The 18,989-nt window shown below is 39.5% G+C and overlaps 1 protein-coding gene across 1 annotated transcript in view; it reads right to left on the reverse strand.

The window, feature by feature from the left end:
* LOC102384216 (protein diaphanous homolog 2) overlaps nt 1-18,989 on the reverse strand; it is a gene marked incomplete at its 3' end in the record, with an annotated part of 232,060 nt that overhangs the window by 198,238 nt on the left and 14,833 nt on the right. Inside the window, exons 3-7 of the mRNA XM_006030052.2 lie at nt 11,047-11,121; nt 10,892-10,961; nt 5,153-5,289; nt 3,401-3,509; nt 2,020-2,130 (exon numbers count right to left, since the gene is read on the reverse strand). Of these exons, the coding sequence (XP_006030114.2) occupies nt 2,020-2,130; nt 3,401-3,509; nt 5,153-5,289; nt 10,892-10,961; nt 11,047-11,121 (502 nt within the window). The remainder of the gene's footprint in view (nt 1-2,019; nt 2,131-3,400; nt 3,510-5,152; nt 5,290-10,891; nt 10,962-11,046; nt 11,122-18,989) is intronic.

The following is an 18,989-nucleotide window of genomic DNA, read 5'->3' on the forward strand; positions in this document are numbered from 1 at the left end:
TATTTTTCTTCAAGGATACTTGGGCATTTTAATTTTCACATCTTAAAACAAATATATTGGATTTCAATTATATGATTTAAAAATATGAGAAAGCAATGCAAACAAGCTAGATTTACCAATTAAAGCTCATTAAAGAAATTGACAAATGAGCCAAATGCCTTCAATGGTCTCTCTCTTTTCTTTGTTGTTCCAAAGTCAGAAGACCTAGGCTTGTCTTTTTTTTTTTTTTTTTTTTTAAAGAATCCAGTAATCTATTTTAAATTAGCACTGAAGTTTAATGTTTTTCTTCAAACAAAAAGTTACTTTAATGCAGTTTTGGATATCATTTGCAAACTGTCATAACTGAAAATATAAACAATTAATTTTAAGCCTTTTCATAGCAAAGGCAGAAAAAGCAAGAATTCCTTTAAGCTGAGACACTGATTCACTTTAAAAGAGAGAGGTTCTTTAAAAAGACAACAGAATGCATTTTTTTTTGTTTTGGGGGGTTTGTTTGGTTTGTTGGGGGGGGGGGGGGGTTATACTAGTAGTTTTAAGAGAATAGCCTTCAAAATATCTACTCTAAAATGAAAAGGGTAACAATGACATAGTAATAAAAAAAAGAAAGAAAGAAAAAAAATCATTTGAATTCAAGTGTGTTAACGGAGGCTGCAGATCCAAGTTCTTGACTACACCAAATAATCAAAATTACTAGTGACTGAAAAACTAATCCCTTTGAGTATAAGGTCTGTATTCTGTTACTTTTGCGAAAAGTAAAGCAAATATTATTATCCTCAGGCATGCTCTGAGGCAAACAGCTCAGCAGCTTCAGTACTTTAAATCCTAGTACTAGTTTTTGAGTAAACAGAGAAGTATGTGTGCTTGATAATTATACAATCTGCACTGCCAAAAGTGAAAGCATTAAAAATCTTAAGCATCACAGACTGATCAGTGATCACCCATGCTGCTGGACAAATTTCCACCATCAGGACTGACGCAACCAATTTCTTATTTTACAGGTGCTATTGCTTTTTGATGAGCGGTAGCAGGCGTTTGATCCCCTACAACATCATTACAAAACCACCTACCAAAAGTGAACTATAGATATTAAGATAAGTCATAAGCATTTGGCTGTCACTGTTTTGCCTTTCTAACTAAAATTATTCCCATTAGGCTGAAGAACTGTTAGATCCTCTGTTCTCTTTATTGACAACCACAAAATAGTTCTGCACTGCCATTATAACAAAGTATTCATACTAGCAAACGTGCTAAAACTTATATTCATGATTTAACACAATAAGAAATAGAGTATTAGACATCTTTTCTCTGCATCTTACAGTGCTCCAGTAAAATAGAAAGTAGTACAAAAAAAAAAAAGCATACAGTGCCCTTTCATTAAAAAGGTCACTCTAACCCCCAGCCTCACTAAGTCTTTCATTCATAAGATTATATTCAGGATGAAAAAAAAGTTGTTAATTTGATACCTGCATTTTGTTTATTTTGCTCTTTTGGTTTTAAGTTTACAGAAGCAGCTTAGCAAATACAAAAAATATTTCAAAAGCTGTGGTAAGCTAATTAAAAAGGACAACAGGCCTATATTGATTCCAGGACTAAAAATACCAAAATCCATTTGAAAAATGTAAAACCTTTTCACACACAATAAAAGGGAAGTTAGTTGGGTTCATCATTATTATGTAATAATTAATTACTGATAGTTTAATTGCGATGTGCAAAAGCAAACAAACCAGTTACTAAGACTCCCTGCCATGCAATTTTTTTTTTTTTTTTTTTTTTACATATTGTGCTTTACTGCATGAGTATAAAATAAAACTATTAAAATATTACCAGGTCCAAACGAGACACAAAAAATTACCAAAATAGTGGGAAGTAAAAAGGACTTTGCTTACAAGTTACTTTACATTGCAATGCCTCTCTTGATCCATTCCACTGAGCTGCCTTAAACAGATTTATTTTTATTGTTATAATATAAAGGTGCATAAGTATTTATATTTAGATAGTGAATAAAGCAAGACTACTTACAGGCAATATTTTTTTCAATCCACAACGAAGAAATTCATTTCTCAAGTGTATCCTAAAATCAAGATCTTCAGGGGAGGTGACAAGGGCATTTATGAACTGCATGCAAGCCACCTGTAATCAATAAGTATTAAACTTAAAGATACAGTTCTCAATATATACACCTGGCCTACATATGCCAACATAGCCTTCCTGTCCTTAAAATCTTTTTTGTTATCGCATACCACAATTAATAAAGAAGGATGTCCCTATAATACTCAGGAAAGTCCTAGAACACAAACTGAAATCTAGTAACAGTTAATATTTTCCAACACCAGGTGGTTTAGGTTATTGGAACTTTAAGTATCCTCCTCCCCCAGCTTAAATCCCAGGAAGTTATTTTTCAGCAGCATGTTTTAAAAAACGAATACTCTGATAAAGGTCATGAGACTGACTTTGTTTTATAACCAGCAGACAATCTAGTGTCAAAAGTACTAATATACATTAAAAAACTGAAAACAGATTCCTGGGAAATAACCACATTTGGTAAAAGATGTTAACTGAAAGTAAGATGGAAAGCAAGATAAAAATCAGTATCTGCTTGATAAAAAATAAGTAACAGGTTAAAAATCTCCTTCATTTTTTAATTAAATTCACCATTTAGTTTTATTGAAACATCTTAATTGTGTTAACATTTTTATTTATTAAGTTCTTTGAAAAGTATGGTCTTCTCTACAGCTGCAGCAAGCTGGTAGAGGTTCCAAATACTGTATATGCCTGTAACTGCATCATCATTGTGTCTGCTTGAATGACTCTTGTTATCTTACAACTATGACATGACTGAACAAGCCAAAGTACATGTTCAATCGGAAATTAATAGAGAGAAAAGATGCCATCTGCTATGATTGTTTTTGCCAGAAGAAATTCTAGCTTAATGGCTTGTGTTAATGTAAGTAAAGAACATTTTTGTCAGTAACAAGTTAATGAGTCTTGTAGTTGTACCTTTGCTCAAGTGCAGGTATCTGGATCAAGGAGGCAATAAAAGCCTTTAACAGGAACTTCCCTTTAGCATCACTAAGACTAACTGTAGTACATGAATAGCATTTGGTAATATCATTAAACAGTCATTTGATAAATATAATGCGTGTGTCAATGACAGGATATTGAAACAATTAAGCTAGCTGTTGGTTTCTCAAGTTGTTAAAAAAGTAATGCTTGCTTTGAAATCTCAATCCAGCATTCAAGAATTAGGAAAAAACTGCTGACCTAAACAATTCTCTCAAAATCAAAATTTTAACAAAACACAATATGCAACAGACCCAAGCTTTCTCATTTAGTTTAACAATTCAGGTTGCTTTTAAGAGATCCAACAATCAGATGATAACCAAAATGAAAGTAAACACACCTGTAATTGCAAAGCTTCGTGGTTCTCCAGCCCTTCCACAATTGGAGAAAAGCGTTCTCGATTATTTCTCTCAGCCGCAGTAGTTATAGCTTCTAAAAGCTTATCAAGACTGAGTGTTGAGGGAGAAATGAGAAAGATCAATTCATGCACAGTTTTAAAGTATCCTTAAGCACTTTATAAGATTTTCCTTCTGATTGCTGGCAAAAACAACAACATAATAAATTGTAAACTATTTTCCCCCATTTGAGATACCAAACAAACAAACAAACAAAACCCAAAGCAAAAAAGAAAAAAAAGTCACAAGGAAAAGAGACTGCTTGCAGACGTTTAAAAACAGCGCTTTACTTTAAACTCTGCATGCTCCCACACCAAGCCCTGCACATGCCCAGAAGTGGCCGTGACTTAGCTGGACTGGCTCATCCGACATCTGTAAAGATCGGGTGCTTTAGCGGAGGTTGGGGTTTGGCACTTTTATCTAATAGCTGAATGAGCTATATCTAAAAGCGCCAAAAAGCCCTGCTGAAGCGCCCAAACTATACAGATGCTAGAACCGAGTTGAGGTAACACAGTATTTCTTCCGATAAAGTCTGTTTTGTTTTGTGTTGTTTGTTTGTTTGTTTGTTTGTTTTTTGGGGGGGGGGGGAGGTTGAGCATCTGCAAGAAGCCTAAACGACTTAAAATGCTGGGAAACCAAAACATATATATTTCAATCAAAAGGAATAACTCTTAGGCATTCATAATTTATTCCTTTCCTGCCCCCCCGTTCTCCAAATTAAAGAAAAAAAACACCTAATTTTTGCAGCCTTTGACATTTAGATATTACTGCCATCTTTGACAGAACATGAGCATTAACTCTTGATAGGTTATTAGCTATATTGTTATTCCATGATTCAATAACACATCTTTAGTTAACAAAACAAAGGCCCTGAGAAGGTACTTATTTGATGTGGAAGTTTATATATAGAATAGGAAAGTAGTAAATAAATTATGTAAATTTGTTACCCTTATCTAAATTCTCAATTTCTAAAAATAGAGAACTTTAACAGATTACCAAAGTAAAATTTGCTCTTACACAAAGACATAGTGGTTTGAACCATATATATCCATGCATCTTAATTTTTTCTTAGATTGTCTGCCAACTGCTCCAAAATTGAAATACTTTCCATAAGCCTAATACTCTCTCTCTCTCTCTATCATCCACAGCCACTTTAGGACTGGAAGTATATTCAGATTATCCATATGTTTCCACTTGTAATCAATGTGCTGCAATCTTCAATATGTATTTAACTTAAGTTTTGAAGCAACAAACATTAGGCTCAAACAGGTCTCATTCTGGATACTATCAAAAGTGGGTTATAAGAAACTGATTTAAAGTCTATATCATAGTAAGGAAGACTGTTTTTGTGTTAATGTGACAAATGTCAACAGCGTAACTTGAAGGATAGTTCAATATAGAAATTATTCCAAACAAAACAGTTTTCTTCATTTAAATAGGTAACTGATTCCTTCTCAAGAAAAGCCTAAGAGGAAAATTATACTAAAAATACACATGTAAGTGAATAATTTATAATATCTTATCAATAGCCACCAGTTTGTTCTATTAAGTCACCAGAAAAGGATCTGAAGTGCACAAAATAGCCTACAGCATGCAAAAGTAAACTGAACAGTTGTCATTAATTAACAAGCAAAACATTTCTCATTCCAAAATACCTCAAGAATGTGGGGTTAGCATCTCTTCAACATATTACTTACACATTTTCTTCTCCAACAATACAAATAGCAGAAAGTATCTTTACTGTTTCTGTCATCATGTTTGGCTGCTTTGGATCAATTGCTCTTGCTAGTAACAAAAGGCTTCTATCATCTCCTAGAATCCTTTGCAATCCATACTTAAAAAGAAACAAACAATAAATGCTTAGTGAAAAGTTATATCTTCCTCAATTTAAGTGCCTAACACAACTCAAAAACTATTTTTAGAGTACTTTTGTCTCAATATGAAAATTGTTTCAGCATAGTAAGTTTCAGACTTCTTATGGAACAATTAAGTGTTTTGAAGAATAATCTTTCTATACAAGACAACTGTTATCAGTTTCAGGAATGGTAAAATAAAAAGCCATATACATACTTGAATGAAGTTCTATAGCTTTTTCCTAATCTGCAACCAATGGCTAAAAATGGTCTCAGTACAGAAGACAGCTCTTTTCCTACATTTAGGGGCATTAGCTGTGCAGTGAATCACACCAAAAAATCCCTTCCACAAAAATTTTGCCACTCACAATGTGCATACCCAGTGGGCACTTTGCTCAGACTTGAAATAGTCAGGGGCAACTATGGGCAGGTGACCAGGACAAAGCATGCTATGATGTAGATTTTCAGAAGAAGGTTAGAAAGACACTTGGTTGGATGTCAGGGATGATCCTGCCTTGAGCAAAGGGCTAGAACAAGACAACTTCATGAAGTCCGTTCCAGCTTCACTTTTCTATGCTTGTAAATATGCTCACTGGCCACCTGCTGATAGAAGAGCAGCAGTGCATTCAGCCACTCCTTAAAAGTCAACTTTCACATATAGATATGCCAATCACACAACTTGTCCGTTCTGGGACAAGTCATGGCACAACTAGTCCTGTGACGAATGCAGCAGACAAATGCAACATCTGTTTATAGCCTTGGAATAAACACCTGGTACTGTTCATGTCAATGGGCATTTTATCACTGAAACAAAAATACATTTCCCTTCACTTAGTGACAATCCTTCTCTCAGTTTTTGCAGCTATTTCAAATGTGTTCTCTCATCTGCATTCATTAATTTGCTTATAACATTCAGTTTTGTAACGACAATGAAAAGTACAAATATTAATGAATCAGACATCTAACAGGTACAGCACAAATCATATCTTGTTGCTAAGATTTGTCTGTAATTCCAGTAGATAAAGCATATTAAATGTAATACTAGAGAATGACTTAAGTATATTCGGATTCATTTAATGTTTCATGTCCCTACTAAAGAATTGCACCCACTAAGGACTATTAAGCAGGCGAAATCTGAAGAAAAAAAAGTGCTCCATAACTTAAGTATGATAGATACCGTTAAAAAAAATAAAATAAAAAAGGATAGAGTTTATAATACCATAGCTCTTTAATGAATAGTAAATAAAAGTGATAGGATAGCCATTAGAGCTGTGCAAAGCTTCAGTCGCTGATTCAATTCGGCAGAGATTCAGTCCAATTCAGCAGCCGAATCTCTGAATCTGAATCGAATCAAGAGACCCTTTCACCTCCCCAAACTGAATCAGAAACCTCCGAATCAATTCGGAGAGATTCGGACATAGACACAGATTTAAATGTTTTTCTACATACCTCAAGGTACCAGGCGGCTCGTGAATGCTGAGATAGTGAGGCATATGGAGTGTCCCACGGGAGCACAGGGGGGTCCCCAGCATACTTTGTGGCGGACCTGTAAGTGGACCAGAAGCACTCCCCCCACCCCCCGGCTCAGCAACTGGTGCGTCCTGGGTTTGAGGAGGCACCCGGCATCCCCCTGCGGCTGATTGCCAAGCCAGGGAGATACAGGGAGGGGGGGTCCCCGCATGATCGGCAGCGGACCCAGAAGTGGACTAGAAATACTTCTGGTCCACTTCCGGGTCTGCCACCAAGCATGCCCCCCCCCGCCCCCGCACTCCTGTGGGACACTCCATCTGCCCCACGATCTCAGCATTCACAAGCCGCACCTGGTACCTCAAGGAATGTAGAAAAAACATTTAAAGGTGTGTCTATGGCCGAATCACTGATTCTCCGAATTAGCATCGAATCTTCAGATTCAGATTCGGCTGAATCGAATTGGGACAGTGATCCAAATCAACGAATCAAATCGCTGCCCCCCGAATCAAGCCAAATCTGAATCCGAATTGAATACAGCCCACTTCGCACACCTTTAATAGCCATACATTCTTGTCACTTCTCAACTGTTACAGACAAGACAGATGACTAGAAATGACAACTCATCTGACCCTCCCCCCACCATCACAGGCTGAATGCAGTGTCCACAGAGCTTGCCAGTCTGGGTCTGTGCCCCAGACAGTACCTGCTCTGACCAAATACAGACTTGCACGCACACAGTGCCCACCTTAGACTGGCCACAAGCAGCACAGGTCCAGACTGACCAGAACAGGTGCTGAAGGCACTGGATCTGGCATGGAGTGTGGCCAGACTAGCCCCACAGGTGGCCCATCAAGACAGGCCAGATGATGTCCTTTCACAGGCGAGATCTTTGACACTCCTGGCAAACATGATGCTCTGTTGCTATGTCTCGTGAAAAAAATTCCACTCACTATTCTCTTTTAACATACGGCATATGGGCATTATCCTCAGCTATTTTTTTTTACGGTTTGTTTCTCTCTCATTCTTTTTTTTTCCATTTCTTTTAATATTGAAGTAGTGAACATGTTTAAAATATTACTTCATGTTACATTGAATGACTTCATATTGTACTGTTTTCATCTTTTTTTACTTCATTATAATTGATATATTACCCTCCATCCTGTAAATAAACAAAACAGATGCTGAAATTTTATTTAGTTTCTGTTCCTTACTAAAGTTATTTTCACTCGAAACTAAGATGCTTTTCCATTTAACTCTGGATATCCCTATATTAGTATCAGCTACTTCTAGATGAAGCAACATTAATTCGCTATGAAGAAAAAGGGGTCAGGAAAAAAAAGTTTAAAAATCAGAAATCAAGGGTAAGGTAAAAGAAAAGAAGGAAAAAGAAAGTGGTATAAATAAAAACAAGAACAAGGGGATTAAACACCAGCTATAAAATGAGATGGATAAAGAAAATGTTAGATTTCTAATCGCATTCTTTTCCTTCTTCTAGGAAGGACAGTGTCCAGGGGACCTGTATAATTGAAGAGAAGCCATAGCTATGCAATACCTCTATATTAACATCAGATCCTGCAAACATGTATGCATAGAAATTACTCATTTTAACATAAGCTCAAGGGGTCTACATGAGTAAAACTGATCACGTCTTTGCAATGATAGCTATATTATTTAAGAAGCCATTTTAAAAAACATATTTTTTCTTCATGTACTTAACACCATTTTTCCTCACAAATGGATTACATATTCTAAAAATACAGAATAGTGCATTAAGTAACAGCAATAAAGCTAAGTAATGGTAAAAGATTGCTACGCTTAGCATATAACTGAAAAGTAAGCATCATTAGTGGAACATTTTGCAGTTTGTTATGAGCAATTAAAAGTCTTAAATTATCCAAATGTCCAACTTCTATAAAATAGACCAGGCAAGTTATTTAAAAACACTTCATGAACAGTAAAACAACCCTTTAAAAGAAACTGATTAATTTCCACTTCAAGTCAATTGAATTGAAAAAGATTATTCAGATGTATTCCCTTCAATTAATACCTTTAGGTTTTAAAAAGTGGTTAATACAAATTTAATTATGTACACATGCCCCTCATTATAGGAAAATTGATGTACTGTTGTTAATTGAAAACAACAACTGCAATGTGCTCGTTTCCTCCAGTTACACAAAGCTAAAACTATACAGATAAACACCTTAACTTGAACTGCTTGACCAATTGTAAAAGTTCAAAATAGAGAAAAGAAAAACAAAGATTAACCTGTGAAGTACAGCCACTTTTCTCTGAAATCAACAGGGGCTGGTAACTCTTGACATGCATTTATTTATTTATTACACAATTTTTTTTTTTTTAATTTCTTAGCTTTGGAAACCCAAGCATGAACGTGATGAAAGGACTGCCACTTTCTAGACAGTATGCATTTTTCTGTTGTTTTGTAATTTTCCTTCCATCGCTATAGTTGGAAAAAAAATTCTCTACAGCAGCAGTCACAAATCCTTTGCTGCCACAGCCACCCTTTGGGTGCAGACAGAAGTGACAATTTTCGCCCGATCTGGCCACAGAAAGTGGTCTATAGCTGTAACCAAACACAAGTGAATGGCTGCAGACAGCTTCAAAAGTAGCCAATTGGGTGAAAATTGGAACCCTCATCGCATAAGGCGTCAGATGAAGATGTTTCAAAACAGAGCATTTTCTGTAACTTCTGTCTCCCTGCCTGCCCACCCTGTCTCTGTTTTCAGAATGGGAGTGGGAAAAGGGATCAGAAGAAGTTTGGTCTGGTGACTTTTCAGCCCCTGCTGGAGGGTGGGTGTATTGGAGCCCCGCTTCCTCCATCCCTCCTTCCCCCCCCCTTCACCCACTCCACCCTGCAGCACCAGCTGGGGAACTCCTAGAACAAGCTCTCACTGCTCCCTTCCTCCCCTCCCATTCTGAAAACTCTGTAGCCTTGCAGGGAAGAGGGGATATTATTACAGGAAACCAACTGCAGGCCAGCAGCTAGATTCCCCTCCCCTCAGAACCAACAGTGGATTTCTGTTTGGTCCAGGGGATTGTTGCAACTCAGAATGCTTTCCTGCAAAGCGTCATCATTTACAGCAGGGAGCTGCACTTCTGTCTGAACCCTCTGAGACCCAGCGCCTGTCATGGGCTGCAAGTCTCCATCCCTGGAGCACCCACCTGCCTGTGCATACCCCCACCTCCTCTGGAACAAGGTTAAGAGCAGGCACAGCAAAGGAAGAGATAGGTGGCACAATGCAGCTCCATGCCATCAAACCTCCTTAGCAGATCAAACTTTCCCAGGCCATATCAAACCTCTTTGTAGCCCGGATCTGGCCCACAGGCTATCAGTTGCCAACCCTGCTCACTGGAAGTAGCCCAATTTTTCACCCCAGTACTTTTGGTATGCTGATTATCTTTTTTAATATTCAAATTGAGTAAACTAAGAAACATTCTACAACCAAAAGATGAACTAATTCTGTGAATTGCATTTTAATAGCGACTTCAACACCTATATAAAAATGCCAAATGCTTTCCATAACCAACTGTAACAAATTACCTTAATACTCAACATACTCTGTCCACTACTCTATACTCTAAACAAGCAAGTATATTGGCAGCCTTAACTTTTTATGAATTTCCTCCATGGTTCTTTTTAGAAGCTAGAAAGAAAAGTCTCATAGCATCTTATGACAATTAAAGAGCACATGCTAGGAAGCATAGGATGAAATAAGGCTTCTTTCAGTTCTATGGAACCTATTTTTAAAAAGTGACTCACTTTTGACCCACAGCATACCATGCTACTTAGCAATTTATATTTCTACTTTCACTTACCACCAGAATTCATAAAAAAAATAAATGCCCTTTTAAACTTTACTGAGGACAGATGAACTAGATGCTGAAGACAAGAAAGTCTACATTATCGATTATTCAGTTATCGATCAATGAACTAACCAAGGACTTAAGTATCTCTCATTCTGCACGTCTCACTTGACAGAGGACAGTAAATGAAAAAAATACGAGGAAATATTGCTATGCAGTATCATATTTTTCATTATTGCAATAAACAATATGCCATTATCTCATAAAATGAAAAATATATATATTCCTTACTTTGTTGTTCATAAATGCTTTGAGGCACTGGATAAGTTTATTCTGATTCTTCTTGTCGATAGTTTCTTGCCTTGAAATAAAAATGAGACATTACTTGAAGACTTAAGAGCAGCTTCCTCAACTACTTCCATTACCTAAATAAATTAGGATCTTACTGTTTCTTGTCCAAGAGTCTTTCCAGTACATCCAACAGAAGTCCAAGACCTTCATGTCCAAAATTGTTAACCCAGCTGAAAAAAAGAATACACATATCTTAACTATAATCTTTCATCTCATTTTGTCATATGTGCACCAATTCAGAATAGTCATCCATCCCTTAATGTTAATATATTTTATGATGATAGATATTCATGTTCAATCAACTAATAACTCATTATAGTCACAACAGAATCTCCTGCTTTTAAAACCCACAAAAAAGTTTCTTCCTATCATACTGTAGAAACCAAGGAATGTTCATTTGGAAACCAAAGAATGTTCACTCGGGTCCTGGCTCTGGCGTGAGATACGTGGGTGAAAGCCCACTGTGCCCCCATGACCCCCAACGAGCACCAGCCTGCCCACAGGTAAGCAGGGGCCCGTGGTGGGAGGGACATAGCCAGCAATGAGGCAGCTGAGTGGAGCTGAGGAGGGTCACATACCCCCCCTCCCAACCGGCTCCTACTTGGCCCAGCCCCCCATAGAGATGCGCAACCAGGCTTCCAGCACGAGACAGGTTGTGAGGGGCACTTACCTGTCCCCTCCTTCAGTGTGGGGGAAGGACCTCCTTAGCCCGAGAGCAGCACGGCACCGGCCGGCCCATCTGCACATGCGTGCACTTTAAAAAGGTCCCAGCAATAGCAGAAGCTACACTCAGGTCCCAGCTCCAGCACAAGACGCGTGGATGAAAGCCCACTAAGCCCCCGTGAGCACAGGGACCCCCGACGAGAGACCCCAGGACCCCCGATGAGCCCCGGCCTGCCTGCGGGTAAGCAGGGGCCCATAGTGGGAGGGGCGTAGCCAGCAAGAAGGCAGCTGAGTGGTGCCGAGGAGGGTCACACCACCCCCGGCTCCAACTTCGCCCAGCCCCCCAGGGAGCCATGCGACCGGAGCCTTGCAAACGGGACGCACAAACAGGTGCACTTCTGGGTCCAGGGCGTGAGTTAGCACAGGAGTTAATGCAGGAGGGTGAGCAGGAGAGCCCGCAGCCCTGCCAGCAAGCCCCCTAGGCTGGCAGTCCCATCAGTAGCCAGCCTATCAGCGGCACAATGTGGATGGGCACACACCACACCCAGAGGGTCCCCTTGGACTCTGCGGCCTCCCCCTCTGGCACCTCAGAGGCCTCCACCCAGATAAAACCCATGGTTCCAGGCTCCACGCAGATGGAGCCTCTGGCTCTTGGCTGCTGGGGCTGTCTGCCATGTTTCCAGGTTCATGGGACCAGGAGCATGGCCACCTCCCCTTGCGAGGTTTGCTCCACTTTGGAGTCTCTGGGGTGCCACATAGAGGAGCTCCAGGCTGCAGTCCAGAGACTCCCCCCTCTTGTGGGGGGATTCTTCCCTTCTATTCAGGACTGCTGAGGTCACATCTGGAATATTGTATTGTTTTGGGCCCCCCACTACAGAAAGCATGTAGACAAAATGGAGAGAGTCCAGCACAGGGAAATGAAAATGGTTAGGGGGCTGGGGCACATAAAACTTACAAGAGAGGGTGAGGAAACTGGGCTTACTTAAATCGGGAGGAGAAAAGACTGAGGGGGGATTTAATAATAGCAGTCTTCAACTACCTGCAGGATGCTTCCACAGAGGATGCAGCTAGACTGTTTCAGTGGTGGCAGATGACAGAACAAAGAGAAATGCTCTCAAGTTGCCACAAGGGAAGTTGAGGTTTGATATCAGGAAAAACTCATACTAGGAGGGTATTAAAAGCACTGGAACAGGCTATCCAGAGAGGTTGTGGAATCTCCAGCATTGGAGATCCAGGTGGACAAAGCTTTAGTTGGGATGATATAGTTGGGGGTATTCCTGCTTTAAGAAGGGGCTGGACTAGATGACCTTCTGAAGTCCCTTCCAGCTCTACTTTTCTATGATTCGTACCCAAACTATAGTTGAAGCAGATACAAGTAACTCTATACTAACCTATCATTAAAACAGCTTAAAGCCTACTACGGTCTACACAATGCTTTCCCTCTAAAGCATCCACTTGTACCACTGTCAGAGACAGGATACTGGGCTAGATGGACCACTGGTCTGACCCAGTATGGCACTACTTATGTTCTTATGATCTGTGCACCAACACTGCTAAATGAAGACAAACCTTCTCTGGTCTCAGTTTGGCAACCTGGAAACAAAGGGACTTCAGCTTAAAGAAGATTAATGGGAGAAACCGTAGTCAGACCCTGTATGCAGCGATGGACCTAAGCTTTATTGCTTTAAAAAAAATGTCATGTATTGTTGCATCCAAACCAAGTAATTACAAATGGGAGAACCACACACAAAACAAATGCCGTATTCAAAGCCATTTTATTGCCAAATTAACTAGCATCTGAGCCTGGACAAACAGATTCTTGGGGAAGTTTAAGTAAAATGGCAAAGGACACACTCAGGACAAGGCAGCCCTCTACCAAATTTCATGCGTCTATTTTTAACTTCATCACCAGCTCCCACCCATAGCCATACAAATTAACCTAGAGGAAAAAAAAGTCCTCTTCTTTAGAAAACTGCATGCATACCAGTTTTGTTAGCTTGTTCCAAAATCTCTTGGTCCCACTTGTACAAGAGTAAGTGGTTAAAAAGTCTCAGACATGCTATGTCCTAAATGCTCAATTCCTTCCTCACATCATTTGCTAAACAGTAAATTCTGTTATACTGATAAACTTGAATCCTTGAAGAAAAGAGGCATGGCTGAGCAATTGAGGTTTCAGGGAAACACTACAAGTCTTCCTTATAGAGTGCTTTTTTAGTACTTAAAAAGCAGAATTTATGAACATTGATATTGTCAACACGATATGCTACTAATGAGATCAAAGGCTAACAAATTAAAGGAGCAGATTTATTCAAATCATACTAACATTTTGTTTTAAAATAATCCATACTCAACGTTCTAAAGATTCCATATATGCACTGCTGTCACTAGATGGCCCTACAGAGCTGCTTAGATTGAACATGGACAGCAAACCAAGTGGCACTGCAGAGCACACTTGTAAGGTATGTAGCTACATGCTCAAAAAAGGTGCTTCTAAATGCTCTTTAAGATGAAGCAAAGGCCAGATTTTGATGCAGCAACAGAAACTAACAGATTTAAGTGTAGTTCAACACAGTGGGAAAAGAAGGGAGGGACTATAACTTGATCAAGTCCTTCCTATAGACTGAAAGAAAAACAAAAACGCTTTCAATAATCAAGGTAGCTAAAAATGAAGCAGCAGCCAACATATTTATCAGCAAGAACAAAAAGGAAAAAGAGGAGTTAATTTCAGACACCAAAAAGAAAAGAAAGCGACAAGCCATAACAACAGATATGCAAGGAAACCAGCAGAAAAAATCAGAAGGAACAGGGAAAACAGGAGAATAAAGGAGTTAAGTCAAGACAGCAAAGTGAAGATGCAAGAAAGGATTAGAAATTATTCTGACATTTCTCTAAAGGCAGTAGTTAAAAAGAATGAAAAGAGGTTGAGATGACAATAAGGAATAAAAACCTGAGGACTACTAACATGGGAAAAGTAAAGAGTAAGAAATTACGTGAAACAAAGAAACTGAAAAGTCAGAGCCAGGGAATCCAAAAAAGAAAGTGGGAATGTAACATTTAATTACAATTACTTGCTTGTATTTTGATGACGAAATTAACTTGCCCAAGAAAATTCTGGAAACAGGTAAAGCAAAAGACACATTTTAATATTAAAAAGTTGAAGAAAGAAAAACTGCCAAGCAGAGGAAGAGCAGACTCCAGGACATGGAGATGCACTGTAATAGATGGGAAGTTAAATGGGATTCAAGGACAACATTTTCACTTAAGGTTACAAACCAAAATGTAGTTTAGGGACTTAAATGGATCAAGGAATATAATAGAAGAAAACATGGTTGAATCTGGGGTCAGAAGTACATGCTGATAGATTCGCAGCATATTTCACAAATATAGCTTGCAAACAAGTTGAATCAGTGAGGGAAATTCACCCTTGCTATTGTATTATAATTGCGAATTAAGTAAAAGTCTGGCAGAAAAGAAACGGTGAAAATGTTTTTTAAGACATGCAGGGGTTTAGGTTGTAGCAGTGTTGGTCTAAGGATACAGGCAGACAAGGTTCCTTGGGTGAATTTGATATCTTTTATTAGACCAACCCAAATGGTTGGAGAATAGTTATTAAGCAAGCAAGCAAAACCTGCCCCCACATCTCCACCACCCCCACTATTACTACACCCCACAACAGAGCCATCAGCATCCCAGGATCTTACAGCTGCACCTCCAGGAATGTAGTATACCTCATCCAATGCACCAAATGCCCTGATGGAAGATATGTAGGAGAGACCAGACAACAACTGCGCACCAGAATGAACGCACACCGGAAATCCATCAAAGACAGAAACACTCAATTACTGGTGGGGGCACATTTCTCACAGGAGGGCCACTCTCTCTCCAATCTCTCAGTCCTGATCCTCAAGGGAAATTTACACAACACATCCCAGAGACGAGCCTATGAGCTCCATTTCATCAACCTGCTGGATACTAGAGATCAGGGACTAAACATAGACATTGGATTTTTGATACATTATAATCTGCCTGGCAACTGACTCCCCAGCCCAGCCCTGCCCCTGGCTTGTTTACTTTTCATTCCATCCAGGAAGAGCACACACCAACTGCTGCAGCTTCCTGAGCCTGACGAAGGGTTTTTGAACCCGAAAGCTTGCTTAATAACTATTCTCCAACCATTTGGGTTGGTCTAATAAAAGATATCAAATTCACCCGAGGAACCTTGTCTTTTTTAAGACATGGTATTCCAAAACCTTGTAAATGCTAGGCTTGGCCTGGCTTCTCCAATACTAACAATAACCAGGCAACTGCTGCAGCTTTAAGATTGCATTACATAGCAGCTCTCTCCACAAGAGTATGTGATGCATTCTATAGCAATAGAAAGTTTGTCTTTGTTAACAGCAGCAGCTATAGAATAAAGAATTTTTATTTTAGTCCACCATATCAAGAAACATTTTCATTCTCTTCTACACACAGATTTAAATTTTACTTCCAGTGACAAAACTCTTTTTTTTCCACCTCTTACACTAAAATCAGTCCCAGCAATCAGGATGGGTGACAACACACTCTATGAAAACAGTGGTTCTCAATCAGGGTCCAACAGCACCCTGGGGTGCCTTGATATCCTTTCAAGGGTGCCCTAAGGTGCCACACACGGTTAGGTTAACAAACATAGTTCACAGGATAAACCCAGAGATTTCAAATAGAAATCCATAGCTATAGTCTTTCTGACTTTTTTGCAACAAAAATACTTCTTCATATTTTTTCTGTAGTAAAAAAATAAGTGAAAATAAAGTGCTGGCATTTTTTGAGGGGTGCGAAGTCTACCCAAGGTGGAAAACCACTAAAGGTGGGCAACCACTGCTAAGTCTAAAAGGTCTAAAAGGTAGACGACCACTGCTATAACCCTTATCACAACAGGTAATTAAGATTTTTTCAGCAGGGTAATAAAGATTTTTTCAGAAGAAGCACTCCAATTTGCTCCTGTGAATCTGCCAAAGGTTTTCAACAATCAAAACAGTACCTGGCTGAGAATCACTCACCCACACACCTACTACCTGCCCTCAGCTCAGCCTCCCTTTGTATACGCATTTTTTTTTCAGTCACTAGCACATAGCAGCTCTCGAGTTTTTTAACAAATAGCGAATCGGCACATCACAGCCTAGATATTTGCAAGCTAGCTCTCAACAAGCCAGTTTCAGCACCACTGTAGCCATGTTGGTACAATGTTTGAAGTAACTGAATTAATGTTATTTTGAAGGGGATAGTAGACTGGGAAGATAGCTTGAGAGTGTGCATCCCTACTACTGCTGCTAAAAAGGTATGCCACTCAAGTGGAACATTTTCTGAAAACTGAGACCCTCGAATTATTTTGTTTTGTGCTTGAAACAGACCCAACCTAAATATATTCATTGCAGTGTTGCCAAATGCTCTTTTATGCCTTTAAATTTAATTTTAAAAAACCAAACTCCTCTCCATTTTTTAACTTCTACAAATGCAAAATCACCAGAAATGGAATGTTAGTACATTAATAAAAACAATAACCAATACTGAGATGCGAAAGATTAGTGGATTCAAAAATAAAACAAATCCACAGTCCCTAAATTCAAAGATGATCTCTACCATGTCTCATTGATGGGTCTTGAGGTGACTTCAGTCCAATCCTTGAGCCAGAGAACAATCCACAGAAGTTGCAGCTTTTTGCATATAGGGAAAGAGCCATAGATTCAAATTCCTCTACGTTTCCTTCCTCCATTCTCTCTTCTCTGCTTCAAGCACAAGACACTACCTTGAAACGGGCTGTAGCTTGGTTGAGGTTGCAACACCACTGGAGTCAGTCGACAGCCAGCTCCTCCCATCTCCTGATGTCAGCACCCATTTTCTTGAGGTACGCTTCCAGTGCATCTTTCTAGTGTTTCCTCTGGCCACCACAAGATCTTAGGCTGTTACTAAGCTTGGAGTAGAGCACTTGTTTTGGGAGTTGAGAGTCAGGCTGGACCAGACACAACATTCGGTCCAGCAAAGTTGGTGCTTGAGGATCACCGAGTCAATACTGACAACAATGGCTTCAACAAGGATGCTGTTGTTTGTGCAGCTATCTTCCCATTGGATGTGGAGGATTTTCTAGAGGTATCATTGGTGATACCACTCCAAGTTCTTGAAATGATGATGGTAGGTCACCCACGTTTCACAGCCATAGAGGAGACTGGGGATGATGACTGCTTTGTAGACTTGTATCTTGGGGGTTTTCTGGAGATTGCAATGTATAAAAGACATGCCAAAGCAATTTCCCAAAGGAAGCACTTGCACACCAGACCTTGGTGCTGGATATCCTCAATGTTCACTATTTGTAAAGTTGCTACTGTGGTAGGGGAAGTGTTCAACTACCTCCAGGGTTTTTCCTTCAAAGTTAATTTGTGGAGGAGGATCACATTCATGGCCCAGCACAAGCTCATGGAGCACTTCAGTCTTCTTGAAGTTGAGAGAGGACCAAAGCATGTTAGGCTTCTCCAAAAAGATCTAGCGCAGTCTGGGGGTTTTCCACAGCATGCACAAGGATGGTCCAGTCACTGATGTATTGAAGATCAAGGATGGCTGTTTTAAGTACTTTGGACTTTGATCGAAAGCATCCCAGATTAAAGAGTCTTTCATCTATTCAAAATTCAATGTCAATTCCAGAAGGGAGATGCTCCTTAATGAGAACCAAGATGACTGTCAAAAAAAAAAAATGAAGAGAGTTAGGATGATAACACATCCTTGCTTGATCCCTGTTTGGGTGAAAAATGTATCCATCTCTGACCTGCTGCATAGGACAGTCACAGTCATGTGGTAGTGAAGAAGCCTCAGGACCTTGATGTACTTTTCAGCCTCAGGACCTTGATGTACATCCAAATGTGGCCAGTACTTTCCACAAGGCTTCATAATTGACAGTCAAAGGCCTTAGTGAGGCCAATGAAAGCCATATGTAGGTCCTGATGTTGTTCCCTAAACTTTTCTTCAGCCTGGCAGGCAATAAAGATCACTTAAATAGCCCCACAGGATGGTCTGACACCACAGTGAAATTATGGCAGGACTTCCTCAGCAAGAGGTAGAAGACTGTTCAGGAGGATGTAGGCAAGGCTTTTCTCTGCTGTGGAATGGACGACAATACTTTGGTAATTCCTATACACAAACTTATCTCCTTTCTTGAAAAAAGTCATGAACTTGGCATTCTTCAGGTCCCAGAGTTCTCTTAATTGTTCCAAATCCATAGAATGACTTTGTGGAGTCTCAGTACCAGTTCCTTGCTGCCAGCATTGTACATTTCAGCAGGTATGCTTTCCAATCCAGTAGCCTTGTTCTTGGTTTCCTAGGTGGCATGCCAGACTTCTAGGATAGG

This window comes from Alligator sinensis, unplaced genomic scaffold (assembly GCF_000455745.1).
Source record: "Alligator sinensis unplaced genomic scaffold, ASM45574v1 scaffold593_1, whole genome shotgun sequence".
Taxonomy (NCBI): domain Eukaryota; kingdom Metazoa; phylum Chordata; order Crocodylia; family Alligatoridae; genus Alligator; species Alligator sinensis.